This window comes from Pezoporus wallicus, unplaced genomic scaffold, assembly GCF_028554395.1.
Source record: "Pezoporus wallicus isolate ANWC-B61680 ecotype Strahan unplaced genomic scaffold, APGP_CSIRO_Pwel_v1 contig_5709, whole genome shotgun sequence".
Classification (NCBI taxonomy): domain Eukaryota; kingdom Metazoa; phylum Chordata; class Aves; order Psittaciformes; family Psittacidae; genus Pezoporus; species Pezoporus wallicus.
In genome coordinates this window covers 292,726-316,798 of record NW_026635251.1, presented here as the reverse complement: position 1 = coordinate 316,798, position 24,073 = coordinate 292,726, and the positions used below count along the sequence as shown (strand labels likewise).

At 43.2% G+C, this 24,073-nt stretch overlaps 1 protein-coding gene across 1 annotated transcript; it reads right to left on the bottom strand.

The window, feature by feature from the left end:
- Positions 1-621: 621 nt before the first annotated feature.
- Positions 622-23,362, bottom strand: RASL11B (RAS like family 11 member B). Its single transcript, XM_057414273.1, has 4 exons — positions 23,337-23,362; positions 4,402-4,577; positions 3,070-3,146; positions 622-2,204 (listed from the first exon to the last, which is right to left on the bottom strand). The coding sequence occupies exons 1-4, from the start codon at positions 23,360-23,362 to the stop codon at positions 1,737-1,739; spliced, it is 747 nt and encodes a 248-aa protein (XP_057270256.1). The 3' UTR covers positions 622-1,736.
- Between the last annotated feature and the right edge of the window lie 711 nt (positions 23,363-24,073).

Below are 24,073 nucleotides of genomic sequence, written 5' to 3'. Positions count from 1 at the left end.
AGCCCAGATGGGAAAAGCAGACTCAGCTTTATTTGCAAGTCTGATCCTAAACCACTTGGCTAGGAACTCATGCTCAGAAAGATGATCAGCAGCAGCTCCTTGTCAGGGTTTCCCTGCACCAGGTATTACAGCTGTGTGCTAACCAGGTGAGCCCATGTGCAGCAGCCACCCTAGTCCCAGCACACACATCCTCCTCAGGGTCTTAGTAATAAAATAATTGAAGACTTGCACTCTGATTAAGTTCCGCATTGTAATACAGCTCAATACATAAAGTTGGGGCTTTTTTGTTGTTTTTTTTTGTTTTGAGAAAGTAGCAGTCACTTGGAAGATTTAGCGTTCTTTCAGACTTTGACCTACCTCACACCATTCCTTTCTCACTGGAGTGGGTGCGTTTGACAAGGGGAAATGAAGAATCCCATTTTAGTTTGAAATCTCTGCCTCATTCAGTTCCTGTCCTACAAGGATTTCTTAAAAGGAAGTTGTAAAGCTGTTGTGAGAGCTCCCCCCCCTGTGGTTTATACTAATGTACATTAACTACCTTGAGAAAGCTCTAGCTTTGTCTCAACATTTCACTGGCCATTGCCCATTGCTTCTCACATACACAGAACACACAAGAAAAGATGCAATTCAGAAGTTTAATATTGAACCAGGCAGTAAGAATGAAAAGTTCACTCCCTAGGAGGAGTAACTGTACACAAAATAAATAAGTTACAGTTTAAACAAAAGCACAACCGGCTTTTTAAAGTGCATGTGTATAAGGCCCTCAGGCTTTGAACTCCATTGGCTCAATGTAAAAAAGTGTGTGTGTGTATATATATAAATCTGCCACATGTTTAAGGATGAAGACAGACTGGCTCAGCTCAGAATATGCCACCAGCTTCATCGCCTGGAGCCAGATGTGCTTCACACCGCACTGAATCACAGCCACATTCCTTCTGTGCCTATTGCACACGGGAGAGAGAAGAGAGGTGTCTTAGACTGACAGCTATAATGGACTCCACCTCCACACTCATTCCTCAAAAGCTCCAAGTTGAATCATTTTAGTCTGTAAAATCCACAAGTTATTTGTAAGTAGGTATGTTTACACCCTCTGCACAATAGTTTTGCATACAAAGAAATCTCATCAAGTTGTCAGCAATACCATAGCTAGTAAAAAAATAAAGGACCATTGTTTACAGTCTTGATACCCAGTCCTATCCACTTATTTTACACTTATTTTTACAGAGCAATTTCATGTTTGCTTATTTGTTTTGAGATAAACAGTTCTGCTGTGCAATGAAATTAAACAGATGCATCATGCTGTCCTTCATCCATGGAAAAACAAGACTCAAGTGGTTACTTCTTAACAGTGAACTGCAGTTCAGGGTGTTTCCCTGCTCAAGTACAGGTTGAGTTACAGCTAAAAAGGTTGCTTCTGCACAAATGAAAGCCAAAGCTGTATGACTGAATAAAAGCAAACTGAAAGCTTGTTTCATTTCCTGACAAGTTCCTTTTCCATTTGAAAATACTCATTCTCCAAGTCACATCCTAGAACTATTTCAAGAGTTTTTGTTTTGTTTTTTTTTTTCCTTTTCCAATCTGTGACTACTTAAGCAAATGCTTAAAAACTCCTATAGCCATGCAAAAGACTACTTGAACCATCCTTCTTTCACAATGCCTTGGACTCTAGACGTGCCAGTGTTAAACACCCCAGGTTTCAGTCTCGGGCTAAGCGCTGGGAAGACCAGTCTCTGCTGTCAAACAGAAGTGACAGTCCTCACTTTGGCAGACAAAGCTTGCTTAAACCTTCTTTTCAGATCCTGCATGTTGGGTGATTTTGGCCGCGGAATAAGAGAGGTTCTCCTTCTCTCAGGGGTGCTGGTTGTTTGCTGCCTATTGACTTCTTTACAGAGGAGATGGAAGGCATTGAAGACATTGTTATAGTTTTCACTGACAGATACTTCATAGAAAGTACAGCCCAGCATGTTGGCCAGCTGAAGTCCCTGCTGAGGCTCCACCTCTTTGATGTGCAAGAGATCAGCTTTGTTTGCAACAACGACAACAGGGACTGTGTTTCCTGGATGCAACTGTCGAATATGATGGTAAAGGTGACTGAGTAGTTCATAGCTTTTACAGTCTGTGATGGAGAAGACTATCACCAGGGCATCTGCCCAGCGAATGCATCTGTTCAGCTGCTCATTACAATCCAGACTGTGTTCATGGATCTGAAAAATGAATGGTCTCAAATTAGATAGATGATGTCATAAAAGATTAAAGGTATTTGTCTTTAGGAGTCTGTGAAGCCAAATAGCTTTTTACAGCTTCAGACATATATATTTGCATTTCACATTGTAAGTACAAGCTTAATCTGAGCATGGTGAATAAATGCGTATGTTGATTCAGCTGCAAAAAGCTGGAATTTAACACTGGTGTTTGCTATACTCAAATGGAAAATTGACCTGAGTAGTTCTGCATGCAGAGAAAGACTTTGTAGTTCCATAGAATGGGAAATTAACTGGCTAGACAGTAAGTCTGGAGAAGCAAAGATATGAGCTGGAAGCATTTAGACCTGGAGTGTTGCCCAGTTCAAAAAGGCAACAATCCAGCATTACTCAGGTCTATACATCCATAACTTTAACTTGTGACATGCTAATGAGCACAGCCACAATACAGACTTCACTTTGTCACACATATTTATGAAGCTTGCGGGGCAGTGATCATGACATTTTCTTCTACGTGCACTGTATATGCACAGAATTGTTTCTGGGTTTATGTCCAATGCTCCCAATATACAGGAACAAGACACTCCAGTACTTCAGCCACTCAGAAGTAATGGCCTTCCAATGTACAAACAATTCATCGAAACAGTGAGTTGCTTTCTTTTACTACCAACACACTACAGGCACCCAACACATCTGGCTTGGCTGGCTAAAACACAGGTTACCACCTCTCCCACACAGAACACTGAACTCTGAAATGGACAGCAAAATACTTCCTAGAAGGACCATAACAAGATGGTTATGTGCAGAGACACACAAGCAGACAAACTCAGAGCTGCTCTGGTAAACTGCTTGGCTGCATCTAGCTCACCTGAACTCCCGGAGTATCTTGCACTTGAATAGCCACCATCTCTCCATCTATCTGGATGTGCCTGCTGTAGAGATTACCTGACAAGAACACCAACAGGTTCACAAATACAGCCAGCACTCTAAAGACATAAATTGCTTCTGCTGCCCATTAGTTGGGTAGGGAAGTTGTATCACTATTTATGACACAAGGAACCAGTGCTGCAAGCTTTTCGTATGTAACAGCCCATAAATTTATGGCTTTACTAGAAGCCTGGGATTTGATCTTGCATTGACTTTTTTGGAAGCTTGGCATTTAATAATGTGCAACCTGGGACTTAAACACTTCTTAAAGACTGTCATAGCTTAGATAAAGGTAAGTGTGCAAAATAACCAGCTTTTAATACAGAAAATCAGTTTGCTTTTCATTTATTATTTCTATGCTTTAGTGAAGCTCTCTGCTGCCTGGCCTGTAAGATTTGTTGGGGTGTGTGTGTGTGTTTAGTTTTTTCAAGTAACTTCCTCAACAGATGGGTGTATGTTTTACATTCACATTAGTTTAGACTTCCTGCTGCATTACACTCCAGCATTATGCCTATTAAGCTAGTACTGTCCAGATCATATAGCTGCTGGCATTCAGCTTGCCAAGAATGCAGTATTAGGTTTGGAGAATACTTTCATATTTTAGCTAAAGGACTTCAAAGAGGGACATTTTCACATACGAAGTAAGGCCTGTCAGAGACCACAGTGAAACACAGAGCTAGTGAGGCTGTGATCACAGTGTGTTTGCTGTGGTGGATATGCACCTTCCCATGTGCTGCCAGAGCTGCCCAGGGCACAGATTTTAAGTGAGCAGCCAGCCTTGGAACAGCTTGGGGGTTAGCGCACCTACAGCCCCAACAGCTTTCAGCTCTTCCTTTCACACTTGGGACCTGGCTTAGGGCTAGGTTGAATACTTTAACGTCCAGGATGCAGCTCACTATGAGGGTAGTGAGGCATTGGCACAGGGTGCCCAGGCAAGCTCTGGCTGCCCCATCCATGGCAGTATTCAAGATCAGGGTGGACGGGGCTTGGAACAACCTGGTATAGTGGAAATTGTCCCCGTCCATGTCAGGGGGACTGGAACTGGGTGATCTTAAGGTCCCTCCCAACCCAACCCATTCAGTGATTCCATGCCTTGCACCCCCAGCTCTCCAACCCGTGTACCCCCGAGCGGCTCTGGGGTAGAAAGCCACCAGCGGGGCAGAGGCTGGGGCGCCGCTCTCCCTCCTCCCAGTAAACTTCCCCCTTCGCGGCCGCGGAGACCCCGATCCCCACGGCTCCCGGCGGGAACCACGCCACACCTCCGCCTGCCTACCTGCGTTCCGCTCGTAGTCGCCGATGAACCGCCGGGTGAGGAACCGCACCACTAGCGCTGCGGGCAGGCACAGACAGCCGTTAGCCGCGCTCCACCGCCCCTCGCAGCCCCCCCGCCGCCCCTCCAACACCGCCGCCGCCCTCACCGCGGTGAGGGCTGTCAGCGGCCCCGCGCTCCTGCCCGTGAGGAGAAGCCTGGGGACGCTGTGAGACCTGCAGGCTCCTGGAGCGCCTCCAGCCGTTAACGGCAGCCGGCCGAGCCGTTAACCCGACCTCGGCGCCTCTCCGGGCCGTCCCGCCAGGCTGACACAAACGCAGGCAGCGTGTGTAAGGCTCAGTCCTCTGGCCGGGGGCACGTCAGCCCTGCAGCCCCGTAGGGCCGGGGGTCGGCTTGTGCACGAGCGGCGTCCCACACTGCACCCACACCCTCAAAACTCGCCTTTCCTTCCCTTTTCCTTTCCCTTCCCTTTCCCTTCTTCCCTCCCTTCCACTTCCCTTCCAGCCCTGGCAAAGCCTTTCAACTAACCACCCAGAGCAGGAGCCGACTGAAACCAGAACAGCTGCAACTGCAGCAGAAAGAATTGCAAGCAAGAGACGAGGCTGGGGTAGGTCTGTGCCTGCTGAGTTCGGTTATAACGCACAGAAACGGGAAAAATGGAGTAAAACATGGATGTGAGAACGGGTAAAGACACAGCAGACGATGATGGCAAGTGGGGGGAAATATACAGGAGAGGTGGGCGGGGAGCGAGGGAAGGTACCCGCCGGGGAGCAGTTGCAACACTTGCCGGTATGAGCAAGGAGCCTGAGCTCAAAATGGAGGAGTAAAACCTGCGCGCCCCCCAAACAAAGAGTGATAGGAGAGTGGTGACGGAGCGGGATAAAATACCCTCCTGTTCAGGAAAGACAGACCTCATAGTAAAGGCCACTGGGTAACACTTAGTGCTAATCACACACACAAAAAGCAGTAGACCCAGTTTGTGGCTCAAAACCACAGCAGAGGCAGGGTTAAAGAGGGTCGGGGTAGAACTGGGAGGCTGATGATGTGACTTAGGCCGAAGGTGGTCACCATCGCAGCAAACCTGCGTTTGTGCAGAGCTCTCTATAAGCTGCAGAGCTACTTTTGCAAATGAAGAAAGATACCTGGAATATAATGAAACACACTGCTGCTCCTGCAGTAGTGCTGCTTTCCCAGATAGGAAGGTGAGAGCAGAGTCTTATGAATGATGCCTGGAGCTGAGCAGCACTGGGTACAATAGAGAAGAAACCCTGTTTGACAGTCAGTGTCAGCAGGTGATGGTGATTTAGCAGGGAGTATATTGTAAGGCTAGCAAGGTCATAGGGGAAAATGATTTTCATAGATGAAGTTGAAAATGAATAGATGGGTACAGCGTAGATTTATAAAAAGGCATTCCGAGTCAAAAGGGGACAGAGTAAGAGACCTAATCAGAAGAAAATCAACAAGGCTGAAGGACTCAAGGACTTGAATACAAAGGAAAGACTTCTTTCATGCCGGGGCAGCAGAAATTATCTGGATGTTGCATCTTAAGCAAAGGGAAAGGGTTTCATAGAAGATCTCCTGGCAGCTTGGTAACTAAGGTCACTGGAAATAGAAACCTACATGTAACAGTGGGGAGGATCACTCTCCCAAGAAAGTTTCGTCTTCAAGATGAGGAAATACAGAAGATAGATAATGGCATCCAGAAGCAGTTACTTCAGCCAGGGAAAAAGAAAAGGGCTGTCATGCAGTAAGAAGAGCATACAGATTGAAGGAAGCCTGGCAATATTTACCAAACCAAGAAGCACTTTGCTTCCACTTTTAATAAAGATGATTATGTGAAAGATGGGAGCAGAAGGAAGATGAGTAATGGGAAGAAAATCATAGGTAATTACTGCAGTAGGGAAAAACGATCTCGTAGAGAATGCAGGTGGGCCATGTGTGTGGAGATGAGGGTGAAAGGAGCAAGAAGTTTTACTGCAGCACTCAAAATATTCTGGAATACTTGCATTAAAGACACAGAGGGAAATAATTTACAATAATTAGGAAAAATTCTGGAGGAAAGAATGATTAAAGATACGGGAATAAATGGGATAAAATGAAGTATATGATTACATGAGATGTTGCTTCAGCATGATATCTTTCTCTGATACAACTTTGTTTCCCTTTTCCTTAAAGAAAGGAAATGTGGTAGATGTAATCGATGTGATGCCAGTAATATCTGATACTGCCCAGACAGGAAATGGATATTAAGGCAGAAGAATGTGGGGATCAGGAGACAACAACAGGGGGGTGTTTTATACAGGAAGTGTCAGACAGAAGGAAAGTTGCTTTGTGGAATTCATCAAGGCTGCTATTGTCCTTCATATTTTTATTGTGTTGGTGTCACTGAGAACATGAGCTGGGGAACATTATCAATTCAAACATGGGTGGGACTAGTCTTTAGGAGATCCTGCATGCCTCCCAGAACTGGTTTAATGAAAATATAACTAAATTCAATAATACTAATGACATGCAGAAATTAATCACAAAAATGTCTGCCACTGACTATGAGATCAGCATTTGGAAAAGAAGGACTGGCTAATCACAAAGAGAGTAGGGACTGTGTAAAAAGGGAAACTTAAAACCAGCAATGTCAGATAGATAAGCAATTTCAGAAAAGATCTGCAGTGCAATGTGTGGTTCTGTCAGCAGTCAAGAGTAAATCAAAATGGAACAAGTATGGACAAAAGTCACTCTGATGATCAGAACAACCCATTTCAGAGGAGAATAAAAACGCTTAGTGTATCCAGTTTGTCAAAACAAAGAAAGTGGGACTTAGGAAATGAGGGAGCCAGGAAAGTTGAAATTACTGTGAGAACAAGTGGGTATGTTCAGCTCTGCAGCTGGAGTAGCAAAACACCAGAACAGTCCTCCAGCAGGAGTGGCAGGGAGGAAATCAAGTCTGACTTCTAAATGGAGCTGAAGTTGTTTCTAGAAGGGATTACATGGTGTGGCTGACTGCAGTGGCAATGAGATTGAATGACCAAGAGATCCTTTGTAGAGGCCTACAGAGAATATTCTAACACCATTCCAGAAATAAATAAATATTTAGGCCTAACATATAGCAATGTGTGCCAGCAAGAGGTGTCTCCAACACATAAATGGAAAAGGGGATGAAAATGAGATTGCACCTCAATAAACTGATTTTATGAAGGAGATGATGATTAATTAATGACTGGATGAAAATGCTAAAATAACTGAAGAATGGGATCTTCTCCCCCTGTGTCAGAGCACCAAGAGCAAAACAATCAGCCAGATTGAAAGGTAGAACTTGCAGAAAAAATGAGATACAAAATATGTTCGTCTAAAATACATAACTGAGCCACTGGGACAATTGCTGTAGGAAGGCACAGGGACAAAAATGATAGTTATCGCTGTTCCAAGAAGGAGTGTTCATTTATAAATTATGAGAAAGTGCATTTTTACAGTACTTTATGCTAGCATAAAATTCTTAAGGAGCAGTAATTTAATCTCCTCAAATTTTGCACCAGTCTCTCAAGTATTTTGGGCCAGAAGGAGCTCTAATGGACTGTGGACAGGCTTTCTCATCAGGCTTTTCAATGCAAAACTTCTTATCCCTTCCTCTTAGTAGCAGAAGTGACTGCTGTCAGAGACAAGGTGTGGGTCAGAACTGGTGCAAATACACACTTTCACACTTCAGGGATGCATTTCTATAGTATATTCTATGGCACTGCTCAGAGGGTAAATTCGTATGCAGCTTAACACCTTCTGTAGAAACACTTCCATCAACAGCCAGGGAATGGACAATACTTTGTTCTCTAGTGCTCTGGTAATTAACTGTGTGCCTTCAGGGAAACAAGTGATGTGGACACAGTGTTCAGGAACACGGACCACATCTGCTCATTCCAGGTAAGTATTTATTTTCCAAAGTACTGTGGATTATCTCTTTGGCTTTGTAGGAGTAAGTACAAGAAAGCTGGCTGTTCATGGCAAAGTACATATGTTCCATGCTCCCAATAGGTAGAGCCAAGTCAACCAATCCCTGTGAAAAGCTCAAGAAGACCCGAGTTTACCCCCTCCTCTGACATAGCTCTGCATTGCTTCCCAAGAGCAAAGCAAAAAAGGGAGGGAACAGGGATATTAAAAGACGCTACATAAACAGGAAAATAACTTCTCTGTGTACTGGGAGAGATCTCCTGGCCAGTGAGGGCTAAGCTTACTGAGCAAGATACGATCTTCATTCCAGGGCAGAAATGGGGGAGGAAAGTAGGGACATGTTCCATGCACCCTCACCTACCTGCAGACCCTATGTGGTTTCTATAGCAGCACAGTAGCAGGCATTTTTCTCTCTCCACAAGGAAGGCTGAGTAATGTTCTGCAATTATATTAGTCTGCATTTTAATCAGATTTTATCTTCCCTCAAGCTTGCATATTTTTCCCCATTTCCTCCTTATGTAACTCTCCCGAACTCTAATCCAAGCAGCGAAAAGCTCAAGGTTTTCTTTTCCATTCAGGGCTGCCCATCTGCTGCCAGTATTTTTTTGTGCTGGTTTGTGCCCCCACAGTACAAGCAGTTGCTCTGCACGCAGAATGCCTGTTTGAGCTGAAAAGGCAGAGTGGAGGAAGGCCAAATGACGGAATCTCTTGAATTAATACGAGCTCTAATGCTTCATTCAAAAAATGTGTATGAGAGGATTTAGCAGAATTTTTGTTTTCCATTTTAGGAGTACTTCAGGATCTATATTAAGCCCTCTAAAAACTGTGGCATTGAAGAGCCGTTGCTGGTGAGTCTCACCTTGTGTTACAAGTCAGTTCATCAAGGGGCTAACCCCTGGTTTACATTAGGAAAGGTCACTGAGAAGTCCTGCTGTGCCAGGCAAACTGTAGGAAGATGCTTTCACCGGCAGAGGAGCACTGGGGCTGGTGCAGCTTCTCTCAGTTGCTACCCAAATTAAGAGCTTTTTGCATATACCATCTGTAAGTCTAATCTCTGCAGATACTTTAACTTCCTGGATTCATCACACAGAAGTTACATTCCTGAGAACTCAAGACAGTGAAGGCAGCACTTAGATTACCACCTATCCCAGTTCTGGCTGTCACCAGGCAGCAGTTGGTCTTGCAGCTCTGCTGGTGGAAGCCCTGGATACATGTCTGCCCTGCTCAGGGAGGTAAGCCAGGATGGCACAAGCCCTCACTGAACATGGCATGAGCCAACCTTGTTATAAAGTGGAAAGATACTGATAGCTTCACATTTTTAATATAACTTCTTTAGCAAGAAGGATGTAAATTCAAGTCATGCCTACATACTACAACAGAAAGTTATAAGTGAACATGTAGGTTGCAAAGTCAAAAGCAGAAAATATAGGAAATGCTAAAAATTGGATTGCCTGGGCAACCTTAACTTATCCTCCCACATGCATGTGCATTTTCCTAAAGCCTTAACTGCGTAATGCATGTCATTACACTGTCTCCTGTCATATTGGCAGTCTGTATTCTAGTTGCCCATAGGAACAGAACACCTAAATACACTTGAAGATCTGGATATTATTCAGCGTATCTTTTAAATCCTCAGTTAATCAACCTGTGCAGCACAGGAAGTATTCCCTTCGTACAGGAATTACTGTCTCCTTCATAGGCTTGTCATGGTTTATCTATAGCAAAGGTACATGAGAAAAGTTCAAACTCTAAGTCAACTAGGGTGCCTAGTCTATACATTTAGGTAGCATGTATTTGCTACCTAAATTCCTTTCAGTTGCTGCCTCTTCTTGAAACACCTCAGTGCTTAATACAGCCAAATATTCTGTAGCAAATTCCCATAGACACACCACATTGAAGCAGACTATAGCCCTGAAGTTTCTGAGATGAGCAGTTGAACCACCAGGAAGGAATTGTTCTTTCTCTTTACCTGAATGAATATCAAATCTCTCAGGGCAGTAGAACAACTTTGATGGGAAGCCTGAGAACATCACATCTCAGGCTACATGCTCGATCAGGTGTCTGAGCTTGCTTCTGTAAACATCACAAACCTGGGGCTGAGGCCTTCCTTGAAACTGGGGAGGAAAGAGGCAACCTGAATATACAGGAAATAAGCATGACAGTAGAGTCATGTTAGGCCAGCTACCTGGTGAGAAAGAGTGGTGGGGTGGGTGAAAGCTCCCCAAGAATATCAGGCATGGGTCTTCCCATCTGTGCTCCAGAGGTAACTGGTACAGTGGGGGGCTGCAAGGGCAATCAGAAGAAGAAATGCCAGGTTTACAAGCAGAGAGAAGACAGGCTTGTTTAGCCTAGAAAATGGTGCATTTGAGGGGAGATAATTACCTGCTGCCAGCTCACACAAGAGGGATCATGGAGGAGAGGAGATCTCCTTAGATCAAGGAGCAGCTCATCAGAGGGTTTTCCTTCTGAGTGGATTTTGCAGACCTTAAACGCCTAAAGGAACTGAGTGCTCCACTCCTACTGCCTTTCAGTGGGAACTGGATCCACACACCATTTTAAAATGCAATTATTGTTAACAATTTGTAGGTAACAACCTGCAGCTATAGAGATTTCCCTAAGAAAGAAGGTGATCCAAAACATTTTGTTGAGAATCCAAACTAGATAAGCAATAAAAAGGCAACAAGAAAATTGGGAAATAAATGATTCCTTCTTGGGAGACACTTCTAAAAAGCTATATAGCTATAGATATACAGGCTGCAAGAAGCTGGTTATATTTTGCTTTGCTGTGTTTCTGTATCAGAAATTTCTGTATTGTTTTGTCCAAGGTTAGAGCCCATTGATGGTGCTTTTTGAAGGATGTGTTTTAAGGCATTTAAATGAGCAAGCACTGCTGCCTACAAAGCAGCCCTAACACCTTAAGAAAATTTATTTGTCAAAGTTTCAGGATAGACATTAGCATTCATACAACTATTATGCAGGCAGATGACTATAGATAGGCAGCTGGAAATCATCAGAGGAATGGTATTCATTCTTATTAGGAAAAAAAAAGAGACTTTGGAGCTTCCGCAACACCCAACATTTTAATAACAATCTATTTTTCAATAATACACTGTTCAGCTGGGTAAACATGCACAAGGATTAAACACAGGAAGCTTAAGTGCAGAGTCTGTCAGCTATGTTTGTTTTCTATAAATCCCTTTGTGATGATGATGAACTGCGCCATAACAGAGATAATTTAGTGTTATTGTATAGATGACTCATATCGTCTGTACGGTTTGACAAGAGCACAGGTTCTTTTCTAAATAAAGCAAGTAGTCCAAAAATAGAAGTAACACTTAGAAGAATGCAGCCCCTGGAGGAATTACAAATTCCAGCTACCAAAACCACGGAGGTTGGTATGCTGGGACATCTTTGCTGAGGATATTGTGTGAAAGCCATTAATTCTTCATCTGGAATGTAAATCTATGCCATCCAAATGGGATTTAAGTATTTTGAGTAGAACTTCAGTTCCTGGCTGGAGCCAGTTCTAACCGGTTGGGCAATTTTCATGGTCATTTTGATATTTACTTTCTTGCTCAGAGCACAGAGTTATTTGCCCTGTGCTACCTGCAGTGCTGTGGCTTGGTATGGCTGGAATGGGTCCCGAGGCGAGGAAGGAAATGGGGTCCTGGTCCTGCCAGCTGCCAGTTTTTCGCCCCTGGCAGGGCCTCCTCCAGCAGCAGGCTTCAGGGTAATTGCACTGCTTGCAAAGTCAAAGGGGACACTGCTGCTGCAGTGTAGTCAATTGCACATTATAAGGTTTAATGCCATCTTACTATTAGGAGGAAAAAGAAAGCATCGATTCCAGATAGAAGGAAAGCATTTCCACTTGTTTGTTATGCTATGCCAGAGCACTTTTCTCCTTAAAATATTCAGGAACTTTGATGATAAATACTCTCATTTGCCCAAAATACCCCAGAGATGGGTTTCTGTGGCTGAACTACAGCTTACCCTTAACACAGTCTCACTGAATTCTCCAAACCAACCAACCAAACAAAGCTTCTACTTATGAATCCATTAGTCATGTTTTCTCACAGAATGAATTACAGGAATCTCCACCAAATGAGGAAGGAAAATACTATCAGAGAGCAATTTGTTTTCTAGTGTCTAGATAGAAGCCATAAGGGTGAGAGCCTAGGACAGGCTCTGCCTGAGTGCCTCATGCTGTCATGCTCCATAGCTTGGGGTGAGTTTTATTCGGCTGCTTATAAATCATTTATAATTCAAGCCAGGTTGAACTGCATCCTGAGAGGAAGTTTCTGTTCACACTGTACAAAATAAAGCCCATTTTTACTAATGTTTATCGAATTCAGGTGAAGTAAGATGTGAAAGAAAACCTGTGCTTAAACTAGTTCCTCTGAGAAGGGTCCTTTTTCTGGGCGCATGCTGGAGTAGCAGGTTTTGTTGAGAGGAATGAGTATGAGGACAAGGGTGCAAACTAGCTGGCTAAAGGCCAAGAGCCTCCCTATCTCAGTTGCAAGTTGGTTTAATGTGGGTTTTTCTTAATTTCTGATGTCCAGGGAGTCACACTCTTACAGGATGACCATGGAAGAAATGTTAATACAGCATGGCAGTTGCCTCCTCTCCAGATGGGATAGACAGCTTGGACTGGAGGCAGCCTTACCCTGCCAGCAAGTGACTGGGCTCTCCCAGGGCTCTAATCAGTGAACAAGCCACCATTTAAGAATCAGGACTGGGCTTGGTTCTGCTGTTACAAAACATAGAAACCTCTGCAACATAACCGAATCAACCAAGACAGCCAATAGCTCATCCTCATTTCAGTACTGATCCTGCTTAGAGCTAATGACAGCTCTATGCTTTTTGCATCAGGGACACTTTTCTGTGCTTGGAGCAGGTTGCAGAGTGATAGCTTCTGTGCATCTTAGTTCCCAATGGGCTTTGTCTGACCTTTAGGACTTCGGTGCCGCCTTATATTAAAAGGCAAAGGGAAGACTGGAGCTACAGTGGCTACAGTGTCCTTTAAGTGTCAACTTGAAATACACTGCACTTTAAATTTGAGATGAAAAGGCATTTAAGGGCAAAGTACTACCCTTTATTCATTAAAGTATGTAAGAAAACACTCTATTACATGCTGCTGTAGCACTGATGCAGTATGTTTTGTTACAGGTTTGGTTCCACCTCTGTTGACATTAGTAACAAAATTTGCAGTCGTTTTCATGGTATAGGAATAGAATTATTCACTAAAAAAATGCATTCCCATTGTCTGAAGTTGGGGAAAAAAATCACAAACCAGTATCTAGAAAGCCTGGGAAAAATTATGGTTTTTCACACATTCTCTCACATCTTGTCATCTGAAATAGCTGAAACATCACAAGCTGATAATAGGATTTCTAACTGAGAAGTGGAAGTATTTTGCATTAATATTGCATATAGCCATGAATAAAACATTAACACGTAACCAGAATGTGTTTCACTTGTATCTCAGCAATAACTGCAATCTCAGCTCTTTCAAAATATGTATTCTTTCAAAATACCAGAAGGCAGTGGTACATAAAAGATTCATTGTCTTTTGGTCTATGAATCAGCTATGAAGAAAGAACTTAAGTTGCAGTTCATGCTCCTGTCCACTCAGCAAGTAATACAACTGCATTATTACTGATATGGGACAGATTCTAATGTTATAATTAACTCTGAGATAAAAACTCCTCTAAAAAAGTCAGTGCTCAGTAAAACTATTCTGGGGAAACAAAGAACTGGCTGAGACTACAATAGAACATGATTTTCTCAAACTCCACTCATACAGTATTTTCTAAACCAACATTTACATTTATTAACGAATGTCCTACTTTGACTAGCAAATCATTTGCAGAAGTAGAAACCTTTGTTCAGAGTTATAAGAGATTGCATTTACAGACTCTCTGGAAGCTGTGCAGCAGCTCATCTATGCCAATTTATCTTACAATTTTTCCTAGCAGTAGGGCAGACTGTCCTTTAGCTGGCAAAAAAGTACTAAGCAAGGGTACTTTATTTATCCTTTTTTATTTTTTAAAATAAAATGCAAAGGCAAACTATGTGAGTCTTTGGTTGTGTTTCAGACTTGAAGTTCCATTTGCACTTGAAAATGTGCCCAACATATTTTCAGGGAAAAACTCTTCAAAGACAGGAAAAGAAGCATGCAGCAAATAGAGAATGGAACAAAAAATCCTGCAAAGGAAGCAAATCACAGCTTGTACTTGGGATGGTGAGAGAGAAAGACACTGTGGGCAGGCTGGATACAGAGGCCTGTGGTAGTACTCCAGAAAGGAAGGGGTCTGGGAAGAATGCATTCACCCTGTAATATTCTGCAGTCCATAATGCATGGGTTTCTTAAATGGAGCCATACAGGTGTGCTTTTTGCAGGTAGTTATTTCAATCATTGCGTCCTTGGCATTGTGTCAGGCACCAAGAGCTACAGCAATGATACGCAGCAGCATTCATGCACTGAGAGATGAGCCCTGCTGCCAGCCTCACCTCCCAGCTCTGATGGCAGCTATTGACTCCTGCAGCCCAAGCAGCAGAAGGAAATGCAGACACAATTCATCTGCATCAGAAAACAGATTAGCCAGTTTGAGGCAGCTCCTCACTGTCAGGAGCACAGCAGTGTATGGGCTGCCAGAAGAGGAATGGGGACTTCAGAAGAGGTAAGTAACCTTTCACTTTTGCCCAGTTCAGCCAAGACTCAGGGTGCAGACAGATCCAAAGCTTACTGACCTTACTAGGGTTTCTGGAGCTCGGTGGCCTTGCCGCAGGGCCTCCAGGAAGTTGGTGCCCCCCTAGATCTGAGGTACCCAAAGTTAACTTAAGTGCTACCACTGACAGCAGGAGGTACTGAGATGTAAAGAGCTGGCCAACACTTTGAACAGCAGTGATCACTGATCTGCCTCTGGTCACACCTCAGAATGAAGCATGTCCCCATTCCCTTGTTCCATCCTTGTGCCAACCACTCTCATACCGAGCCAAGCTCAACCAAACCCCCATGCCTTCCCACACCACCACCTTACTGTCCCATATGAACTCATACACCAAGCCCAGCCCTTATGTTTGTCTGCCCACCCCCACTCCATGCATCGAGCTGTCCTTTGGTGTCCTGAGCCAAAAGCACATCTCCCATGTTGGCAGCATTCCTGCAGGCTTTTGTGCCAGGCCATCCTGGTGTCTGACGGCTTGCTGGGCAAGAAGCCAGAGCCTCCCCAGTCCCTGCCAGTGCTGACAGTACATCCAAGACAGGCACTGGCTGCCACCCCAGAAGTGCCAAGAGAAGAGCCTACTCCAGGTTTGGGTTTGCACCAGCTCATGGTCTCAGCTGGTGGCATGTACACTGGTGCACAGTGATGCTGTATGAGAAATGAAGTGACCTGGGTCTGAGGTCTGGAAGCTCTGGCTCTCACAAGTTTGTTCAATCTCACAAGAGTTTGTTCTGGGGGTTGTTTTTTTTTCCCCTTCCACATCTGTTCACGTATTTTCCTTTGGCTAATTGCCATAAAGGTCTGTCATCATGTAAGAAACTGCCAGTGGCTTGTAGGTGAAACTTGTGGCTTCAAGCATGGCTTTGTTGGGGGACAGATGAGAAAACGTGAGTCTTATGGTTGTGCAGGGCTGTTGAGGCTCCCAAGGAGAGGCTGCCAGCATGGGTGACGAGGCTGGATACAGAATATGTACAATTTACATTTCATCACACATTACTGGAGGATATGTACTTCATGTCTAGAGAACGGAGCTGTTATTACAAGATTAAAATCCATATGCTACAAGGCTTGGTTTTGGCCTCACTGCAAGGCTGTGCTCTTAAAAGCAGAGCTGATGTGAAGCAGTAACGGACATGCTCTGATTCACTGTGTGATCCAGCAAGAGTTTCCAAACCATGGAGCAGTTGTTTTTCTTATAGTCGCCATACAGGTTTTTGTTTGCCTGCCAAATCCAGCTGACTTGTCCCGCCTTGCAGCCCTTTGGGAAGAAAGAGCAGACCCAACTGGCACATGCTGTAGTCACAACTGAGGCAAGCTCCTCCAAGCTCAGACATACTTCAGCCCATGGAGAAGACAAACTCCATGGGCTTACACAATCTCTCTCAAGGAGACGAATGGAAGCAATATGTGCTGTATCAAGTACTAGCAGGCTATGTTTTAGTGATACATACTAGTGTTTTGAGAGAGCCAGAGTAAGATTAGTGGGGCTCTGCAAGAAACCCCAAACAAGACAACTGATACAAGAACCATATGAGTTCTTGGATCAGCTGCATTGCTCTGGGAGGTTCCTTCAGCCTCTTGCTAGTGCCTTTCTACACACTTGCTTCTCAGAGTTCCCAGTATTCAGTGAGGTTTAACAAAAGGAATCATGCTGTATGCTAAAATAATGTGTATCAAAAAAAAAGTAGCTGATTTTATAATTGCAGGAAAATCAAGAAAGCACTTCATGCACGGTTCAAGAAGCTTCTTTCCCATTTCCCTTCCCCTTTCTTCTCCTTCCCATCCTCCAAGTCTGCTGACAGGTATCTTGGGATGCATGAATTGTGGCCACAGAGTGTGCATTTCTGAAGCATGCTCTGCTGTTCATGTGGCTATAAAACATGTAGTTAGCCCTCTCTGGTGGATGATTAGCTGTTTTCTGTAATGCTGTACTATCAAGGTGTGAGTCATTGTCAGTAAAATGGTGGGTTGCAAAAAACCATGCAGGTATGCAAGCGAGGCCAGCTTGTGCTGGCAAAGGATGAAAGTTGGAGGAGCTTTCTGGAAGTGAAGTCCCATGATTCCTAGCAGGGATTAACCTGCATCAACTTGGCAAGATGGCAGAGCCATGCATCAACAGCTGAATGCAGGATGAGGTAAAAAGCCCTCTGCCCCCACTGCTGTCACTGGTGTTCCTCTCCTGCAGGATGGCCAAAGCAGTTTCAGGAGGACCTCCATAGGACTTTCTGTGGCCCACAGAGCTTCATAGGGACTTTGCTATCAGCCAGAGTCAGTAGGAAGGATGATGCTTTTATACATAGCCAGTCCATTTGTCATAGGTCATGTGATGATCTTGGCTGCATGAACACTGATGCTGTGAAGTTTATTAGACCCAGTTTTACTAAGACACCAAGGGATAATGATGTCCAAAGACAGGCCAATTCTTTGGGGGCAGATAGTCAACTCTTGTTTTTCTTGTCAGTGGGCAGAGTGATGGAGACTGCTTATGACTGCCCGTGCCTGCCTAGAGATTGAAGTGCTAATCTAGAAAGCAGTAGACTTTCTAGATGCTCTCCTCAGCCTGAGGTGATTCAAGGTCATATCCAGGAGTCTCCTCCAGGCACTGGACTGCATTCTCCTATGGAGACAGGGCATCCTCTGCCTCTTAAAGCAGGGTGAGAAAACAGAAAAGAAACAAGCTTCAGAAGGCCAGAGAGAAAGGGGAGAGCAAGCAAGAAAGTACCTCTCTATGTCATCCAGTAATATAGGGCATTCAGCTGAAGAAATGAGGCATTGGCTACAGTCTACTTACTGAAAAGCTTACAGTATACTGGAACGGTATACTTCCATCCCAGCTGTGAGAATAATTAATGTGAACAGACCCTCTCCTGAAAACATGAAAGGTTTCTCCAGTAAACCGACCCAGTGACTGTTCCTAGAATGCCATATCCCATATGAAGAGAGACCAACCTGTTCATTAATACTTTCAGCTGGAAAGGTAAAAGTATTGTTATACTGTCAGTGAATATAACCTCCTTTACAGCACAGACTAGAAGCAAGCCCACATCAACCTTTATTATTATAATGAGTCATATGCACTGTGGCAACTGTTCAGACCTCCCCTGGAGCCCTCTTGTTCTAGGTGAAATAAGGGGCAGGCTGAAGGCCTGGCAGCTTCACAGACCAGTCTTGTTCTCTTAACTACTGCAGACACAGGTAAGCTCTGCAATCTTAACAGGGGCTCAAAACTTGCTGACTCAGCAACAAGGCAGCCTAACAATAACCAGCGTGGGGGCTGTGTGTGTGAATTTGATAAGGTCATGAGCAAGTGCATGCATTTCATGGCATTCATTACCTCCCACCCCCCCACCCCCCCCCCATCCCCCTTGCTGGCTCTGCTTTTAAGAACAGCAGGGGATAGAGACTGACAATGATCCAGACCTCTGAAATGCTCAGGGAGTGAAAGTCAAGTTCAATTACCTCTTAATTGACAAGCAGAAAGACAGTAGCCAGGATATGGGGACAGGGCAACATGCCTGTGTGTGTTGTGTACCCCAGGCTTTCTGCTAATGCTGGCCTGTCTGCCAGAGATGTTTAATGCTGTTCCAGCCCGTTTTTGTAGGCTGACGCTTTGTTATTCATTATCAGATTTCTCATTAAAAGGACAGCATCAGGTTTTACTCTTGAATCCATTTTCTGGGTACCCAGGGATATCACTAGACATTAACCCCATAGGAACCATGACACTTGTACCCTAAAATCTGCCTTGTACCTGAAACCTAAGAAATGCCATCTATAAAATAATTCATTTAAACAAGATAAAAGTTGAACAGAATAAAACACCTTTCCACACATCAGTGCATACTCTGCATATTAGAACCCTGGAGAAAGCTTAAGTTTTACATCAGATCTTGAACAGAAATAACAATGTTTTGAAAGGCTGTGTTCAGTAGAGAGGAACATCACAATCAGTAAAACTCAAAGTAAATACTTTGCAAGTGCAGGCACCAATAAGGTAGCTGATTTTTTAGAACTAACCTTTTGTCCTCTGAGATCTACAGCTTAGTGTAATGGGAATACAGAGGCAAGGAAAAGCATGGAATAGTGAAAATCAGCGAAAACGTAATCACTTATCAATGGCTGAATTGGACCAATGTTGCACATTTTTAATATATCTTCAGAAACTTATTGTTTAATCAAAAGCAATGAAGCGGGTTAAAAATCCCAACAACTCAACAATGTCTCAAAACTACATTACATAGAGTAATGCGAAAATTCTGGAAGCTGTTGAGATTGAACTTGCTGGGCACGAAGTAGCCACAAAACCCTTTGAGATTAATATCTTTTTAGGTTAGACCCGTTATTAGTAGTAATTTCTACTGTGTTTATAAGTTGGTTAATCACTACAAGACAGCTTGAATGCAAGGGAGAACTGGGAGCTGGGAACTTGTAAGACAAATTCCTGGTTGACAGCAGATTCAAGTAGCAAAAGTAGGGAATGAGGTCAGACTGCCTGGTCCCACTACCCTACTGGCTTGTTGGGATGGGGAGAGGAACAAACACTGGTAAAGATAAGAAATACCTGTAATTTAGAACTAAAATGTTTGGTACCAACCTTAATGTGATACTGATGTTTAAAAACATATAAAGAAAAACTTTTTAGGGAAATCCCAAAGCCTCAGAAAGTGCATCCACATAAAAGAGAGAGGTAAAATAACATAGTAATACTCCAGTTACAAAATGCTAGGAGGAAAATTACAGGCAATTTCAGCCCCGTTGCTATTTTCTTTACTGCTTTGAAGGAATGCAGTAGATTACCTGCATTAGACAGGCAGGCTTAGAAAATGGTTCTCTTTTACAGGCTGCTAAAGTCTCAAAGGCTTTAATGTCTTTGGAAATGTCTACACAGCAAAATAAAGGACATAAAGTAGTGTGGTAAATCTCAACAAGCTTTTATCTTGCTTTTGCAGATAACAATAGCAGCAAAATCATAGCAGGTAGAAAGGGCTTTCCACACCAGCACGTGTCTGTAACATTCGTATAGAGCCCCAGGGCAGTTCGTGTTTGGGTTGCTAGGTTGCTCTCCAGTCTGTGTCAGCCCATGTTGTATTGTGCGGGCACGTTCTCTGTCTCACACACAGTAGGCGCAAATGGTAACAATGCCTAATTAAAGGAGTTCCCCCTTCACTCAAGTGGAAGCAGAGCAGGCTAGGGACAAAACTGACTGTGACCACATGCAACATCAAATGATACCACAGACAGTCAGCAGGTTAATTTTGCACATCCGTTTTAAATGTCATTCGAAGAGAATGGGACCTGCTGTGAAAGGTTTCTTAGGGAGAAAGGATGCAGGAAAGTTTTCAGAACACAAAGACGTATCTGTCTAGGTCCCTGACAAGTATTTACTGGGTACTTGGCAGTTGGTGCCTCTATGGGTGATGTCTGAATACCAAACAATTTGGAGGACAACTGTCAACATAACTCCCTGCAACATTGAATCATTATACTCCCTGCACCTTTCCACACCAATACCAGTCAACTGCATGTTCATTCCTTTCAGGAACTGCACTTTTAGACATGACTAATTAGAGTTAGCTGTAAAAAAAAATGGTTTCTCCTCCACTGAAGAATAAACTGATTCCATCACAAATCTGACCTACACACCTTTCCTCCATGTCTTCCATAAAAAATACATTGTTGGGAAAAATGTTAAACTGATTTCTTTACACTGTATTTAGTTGAAAATGATCTGATCAGGAAAAAGATCCTGATTTGCCAGTAAGGCCATGTGTGCATTGACTGGTGTATGTAGAATTTGTAACTGAATTGAGGAATTCAAGAGGAAAGAGGCTTACCTTTATCCCACTTGTTCCAGCTGTTTGCCATTGCAATGGCATGTTTAGCCTGCGGTCATCTCAACGCAGAAAAAACATACCAAGCTAACCTGGATACTAAATTGTGCCAACCCCAAACCCAGAGTAGGTTAGCTTATTCAAGAGATAAGGGGCACGTCCATGATCATGACAGACACACCTTTGTGTCTGTGCAAGTCAGTCACTTCACATGGATGCAGCAAATCTATATTAATGGCTTTTTGTTGATAACCTTACTGTTTTTTCTAAAGCAGATAATGAGAAAGCAGGCAACCTTTCCAGTTGAGAAATAACCTCATCTTTTCCTACTACAGCAGCAGTAAAAGGTCACATAGTCCAACCCCACCACCCCCACCCCAGGCCTAAATTTAAACCATCTATCACAAGAACTGCTTACTATACTTTTCTTGTCTGCTCACACATTCTTTTGAAACCAACCTTAACCTTTCTCTTTCAATTAAAAGAGGATGGATGGTATCTTTCTTGCTCAATAGACTTCCTGCTGTTTCTCTCTTTCTATGTGTTGTTTTTGCTGGATATTTTCCAAAGTCAAATGCCCTTCCTAGAAAACTGGGCACCTTGTTGTTGGAGCTAAAACTGCTGTTGGAGTTCACTACTGACTAATGTTTGTGGACTGGGATCGATGTAATTTTTGTAAGAAAAGCAAATTCTTGCAAGAAAAGAATGGGAATATATATTATTGTAGACATTGAGATATGCATTATGGAGACAGCATGTTTTCTTATCTGCTAATTTCCTTGATTTTCTGGGACAGAGTCTCAGAAACACAATTTCAAGTAGGACTGACCCATGCCAGTTTGTACTAAGCAGTAAGCTGGTTCTCTGTCCTGGCAGACAGTGCTCTTGAGCAACCTTAAATGAGAATTCACAATATTTCTCTGTGGCTCCAGCTGCAATGTCCATGATGGTATTTACCAAGAAAAAATACAAACCTGTGGTAAAACACAGATTTGATTGTGATACAGACTACTGAGGAAACAGCAAAGACCCCTTGTTTGAAATAGAGATTTTACTTACAAGGTACTATGGCTCAAAGGTATATTTTGGCCAAAATGCTATGCTCTGATGGAACACAGAAGAGTACAGACCTTGGGAAATCAGCTTTGATCAGCAAATGTAGCATAAACTCAGTTATTACATAATTATGTCTCTGCCATTCTCTGCTGCAAAGAGTTGTGGAAAGCCATGGAATAGTAAGGGCATGAATACAAAATAGCTGTTTTCTCGCATTTCAAGTGATGCAGAAAGAAGTAACAGTCCATCCATTTTCATTGTGTAGTTTTTTAGTGTTACTGAGCAAGAAAATAAAGGCAGTCTCCTGCCCATTTTCCCCTCGTATGTATTAAACTAATTACTGTGCTTTAACAAGGGGAACTTTGTTCTCATAATTTCCAAGGTTCATTCCAACCCCTGCAGCTAATCATGACCGTGGTCGCTGATAATGAGTAGTAAATTGTTATAGTCCTCAGAGCCTGATAGGTACATTCCATCCTGCGTCTTGTAGCCCTGCTTCTCTATACATTATTGTTCACAGATGGTAGCTGTCAAACTCTGTCAACTTCATATACACATTCAGAGTCACATCCGCATTCCTGGAATTTATGACTGCACGGCCCTCACCTTCTAAGGCCCTTAATTCAATAACATGTCACGTCCCTTCAGTCTCACCCTGCTTTAAAATACTTTCACCCACTTACAGGCCTTCCATTTAGAGCAAAAAAAAAACACAACAAAACCAAAAAACTACTGAATTATTACAATGTAAATATTTTAATAGAATGGGGGGGGTAGCCTATCTGGCTTTAAACAGCCCCATTATTCGGTTAAGATTGATGATCAGAGGCTAATGGCGCATTTGCTTTTAAAGTTAATTTAACTACAAGGAAAGTGAATATAGATATGTGTATCTATTGACTGCCACATCGCTGAGCCTTTGGGTAACAGTACATAATAAAAAGAGATATTTGCAGGGGCTTCATTGTCTAAAGGGTATTGTTTAGTCCAACTTTGTCTATTACTTAAATCCCAAATTAAATAAAAATAGTTGTGAATAATTTCATTTTAAAAGCACTCCTTTTTAGATGGATAAATATTGCACTGTGAACGTGGATGTCTGAGGATACTGTCACTAATAACATGAATGAAAAAGGAGAAATTCCTTCCTTTGCCCAGACTGAGAAAATGAAGTGCAAGTAAATAAACAAGGCAAGGAAAGAGTTACAAATAAATTAAAATACATTTTTATTTCTTCTGCCTAACACTGCAAAGATGTTACTAATAACTCAGCAACTTGCTGCACGCATCCCCCCTTTCCTCACAGGGCTCTTCCAGCCAAGCTCCTGTTGGCTTAGGAAAGGAAATCTGTAGAAGCACCTTTCCAGAGCTTTTCCACTTTCAAACTGACCTCATCTCTACTTCATCCAAGGCCATCTTCCAGAAAGAGTTTGAGTAAAGCAAGCTACAGCAGTGGTCTGTGAACCGGACACATCTCAGGGCTGGACACGAATCTGCCTTTGTGTCTCCCATGTGAGCTACTTAAAAAGACAGCAAGTCCTTAAAACTTTAACAGCTAGATTTTACTAGAATGTGTGTATGGAAATATCAGAAATTACAATGATTGGTACAAACTCTCCCTGTCCCACTGTGTTCTTAAACACAGGCCCTTACTTAAAGGCTCGTTTATTTGGGTTTCACCTCTTCCACAAATGAAGAGCACACGAGTATTGCCCTGCTGACACCCACGTGAATGGCTGGGCAGGAGTGCATGCACTGTGAACAGCACACAGCATTTCACCACTAACTCAGCAGCCACACTGGCTCTGTTAGAAATGAAGGTAGTCTCATGCTGTGAACAAACTGAACCTAGTTTTCCTTCTACATGTCTTTCAGGCTAAAGCAAGCCAGTTTGTTTCCATCAATAATGCAGTAGGACATAGCTGGTCTTTGAGAAACACATCAGTTGCACCCCCACACCCTCAGCAAGAGGAGAACGAGGAGTAGTCTGGTGGGGGTTACTCTGAAATTCAGTTGCAATGCTGGAACCTCCCTTCCCTCATTAACCTTTTTAAAAGAACCCTAAGACTCTCAGAAGCCTCCCTGGTGGGAACTGGTGCCACCACTAAAGGCATGCAGCACACACAC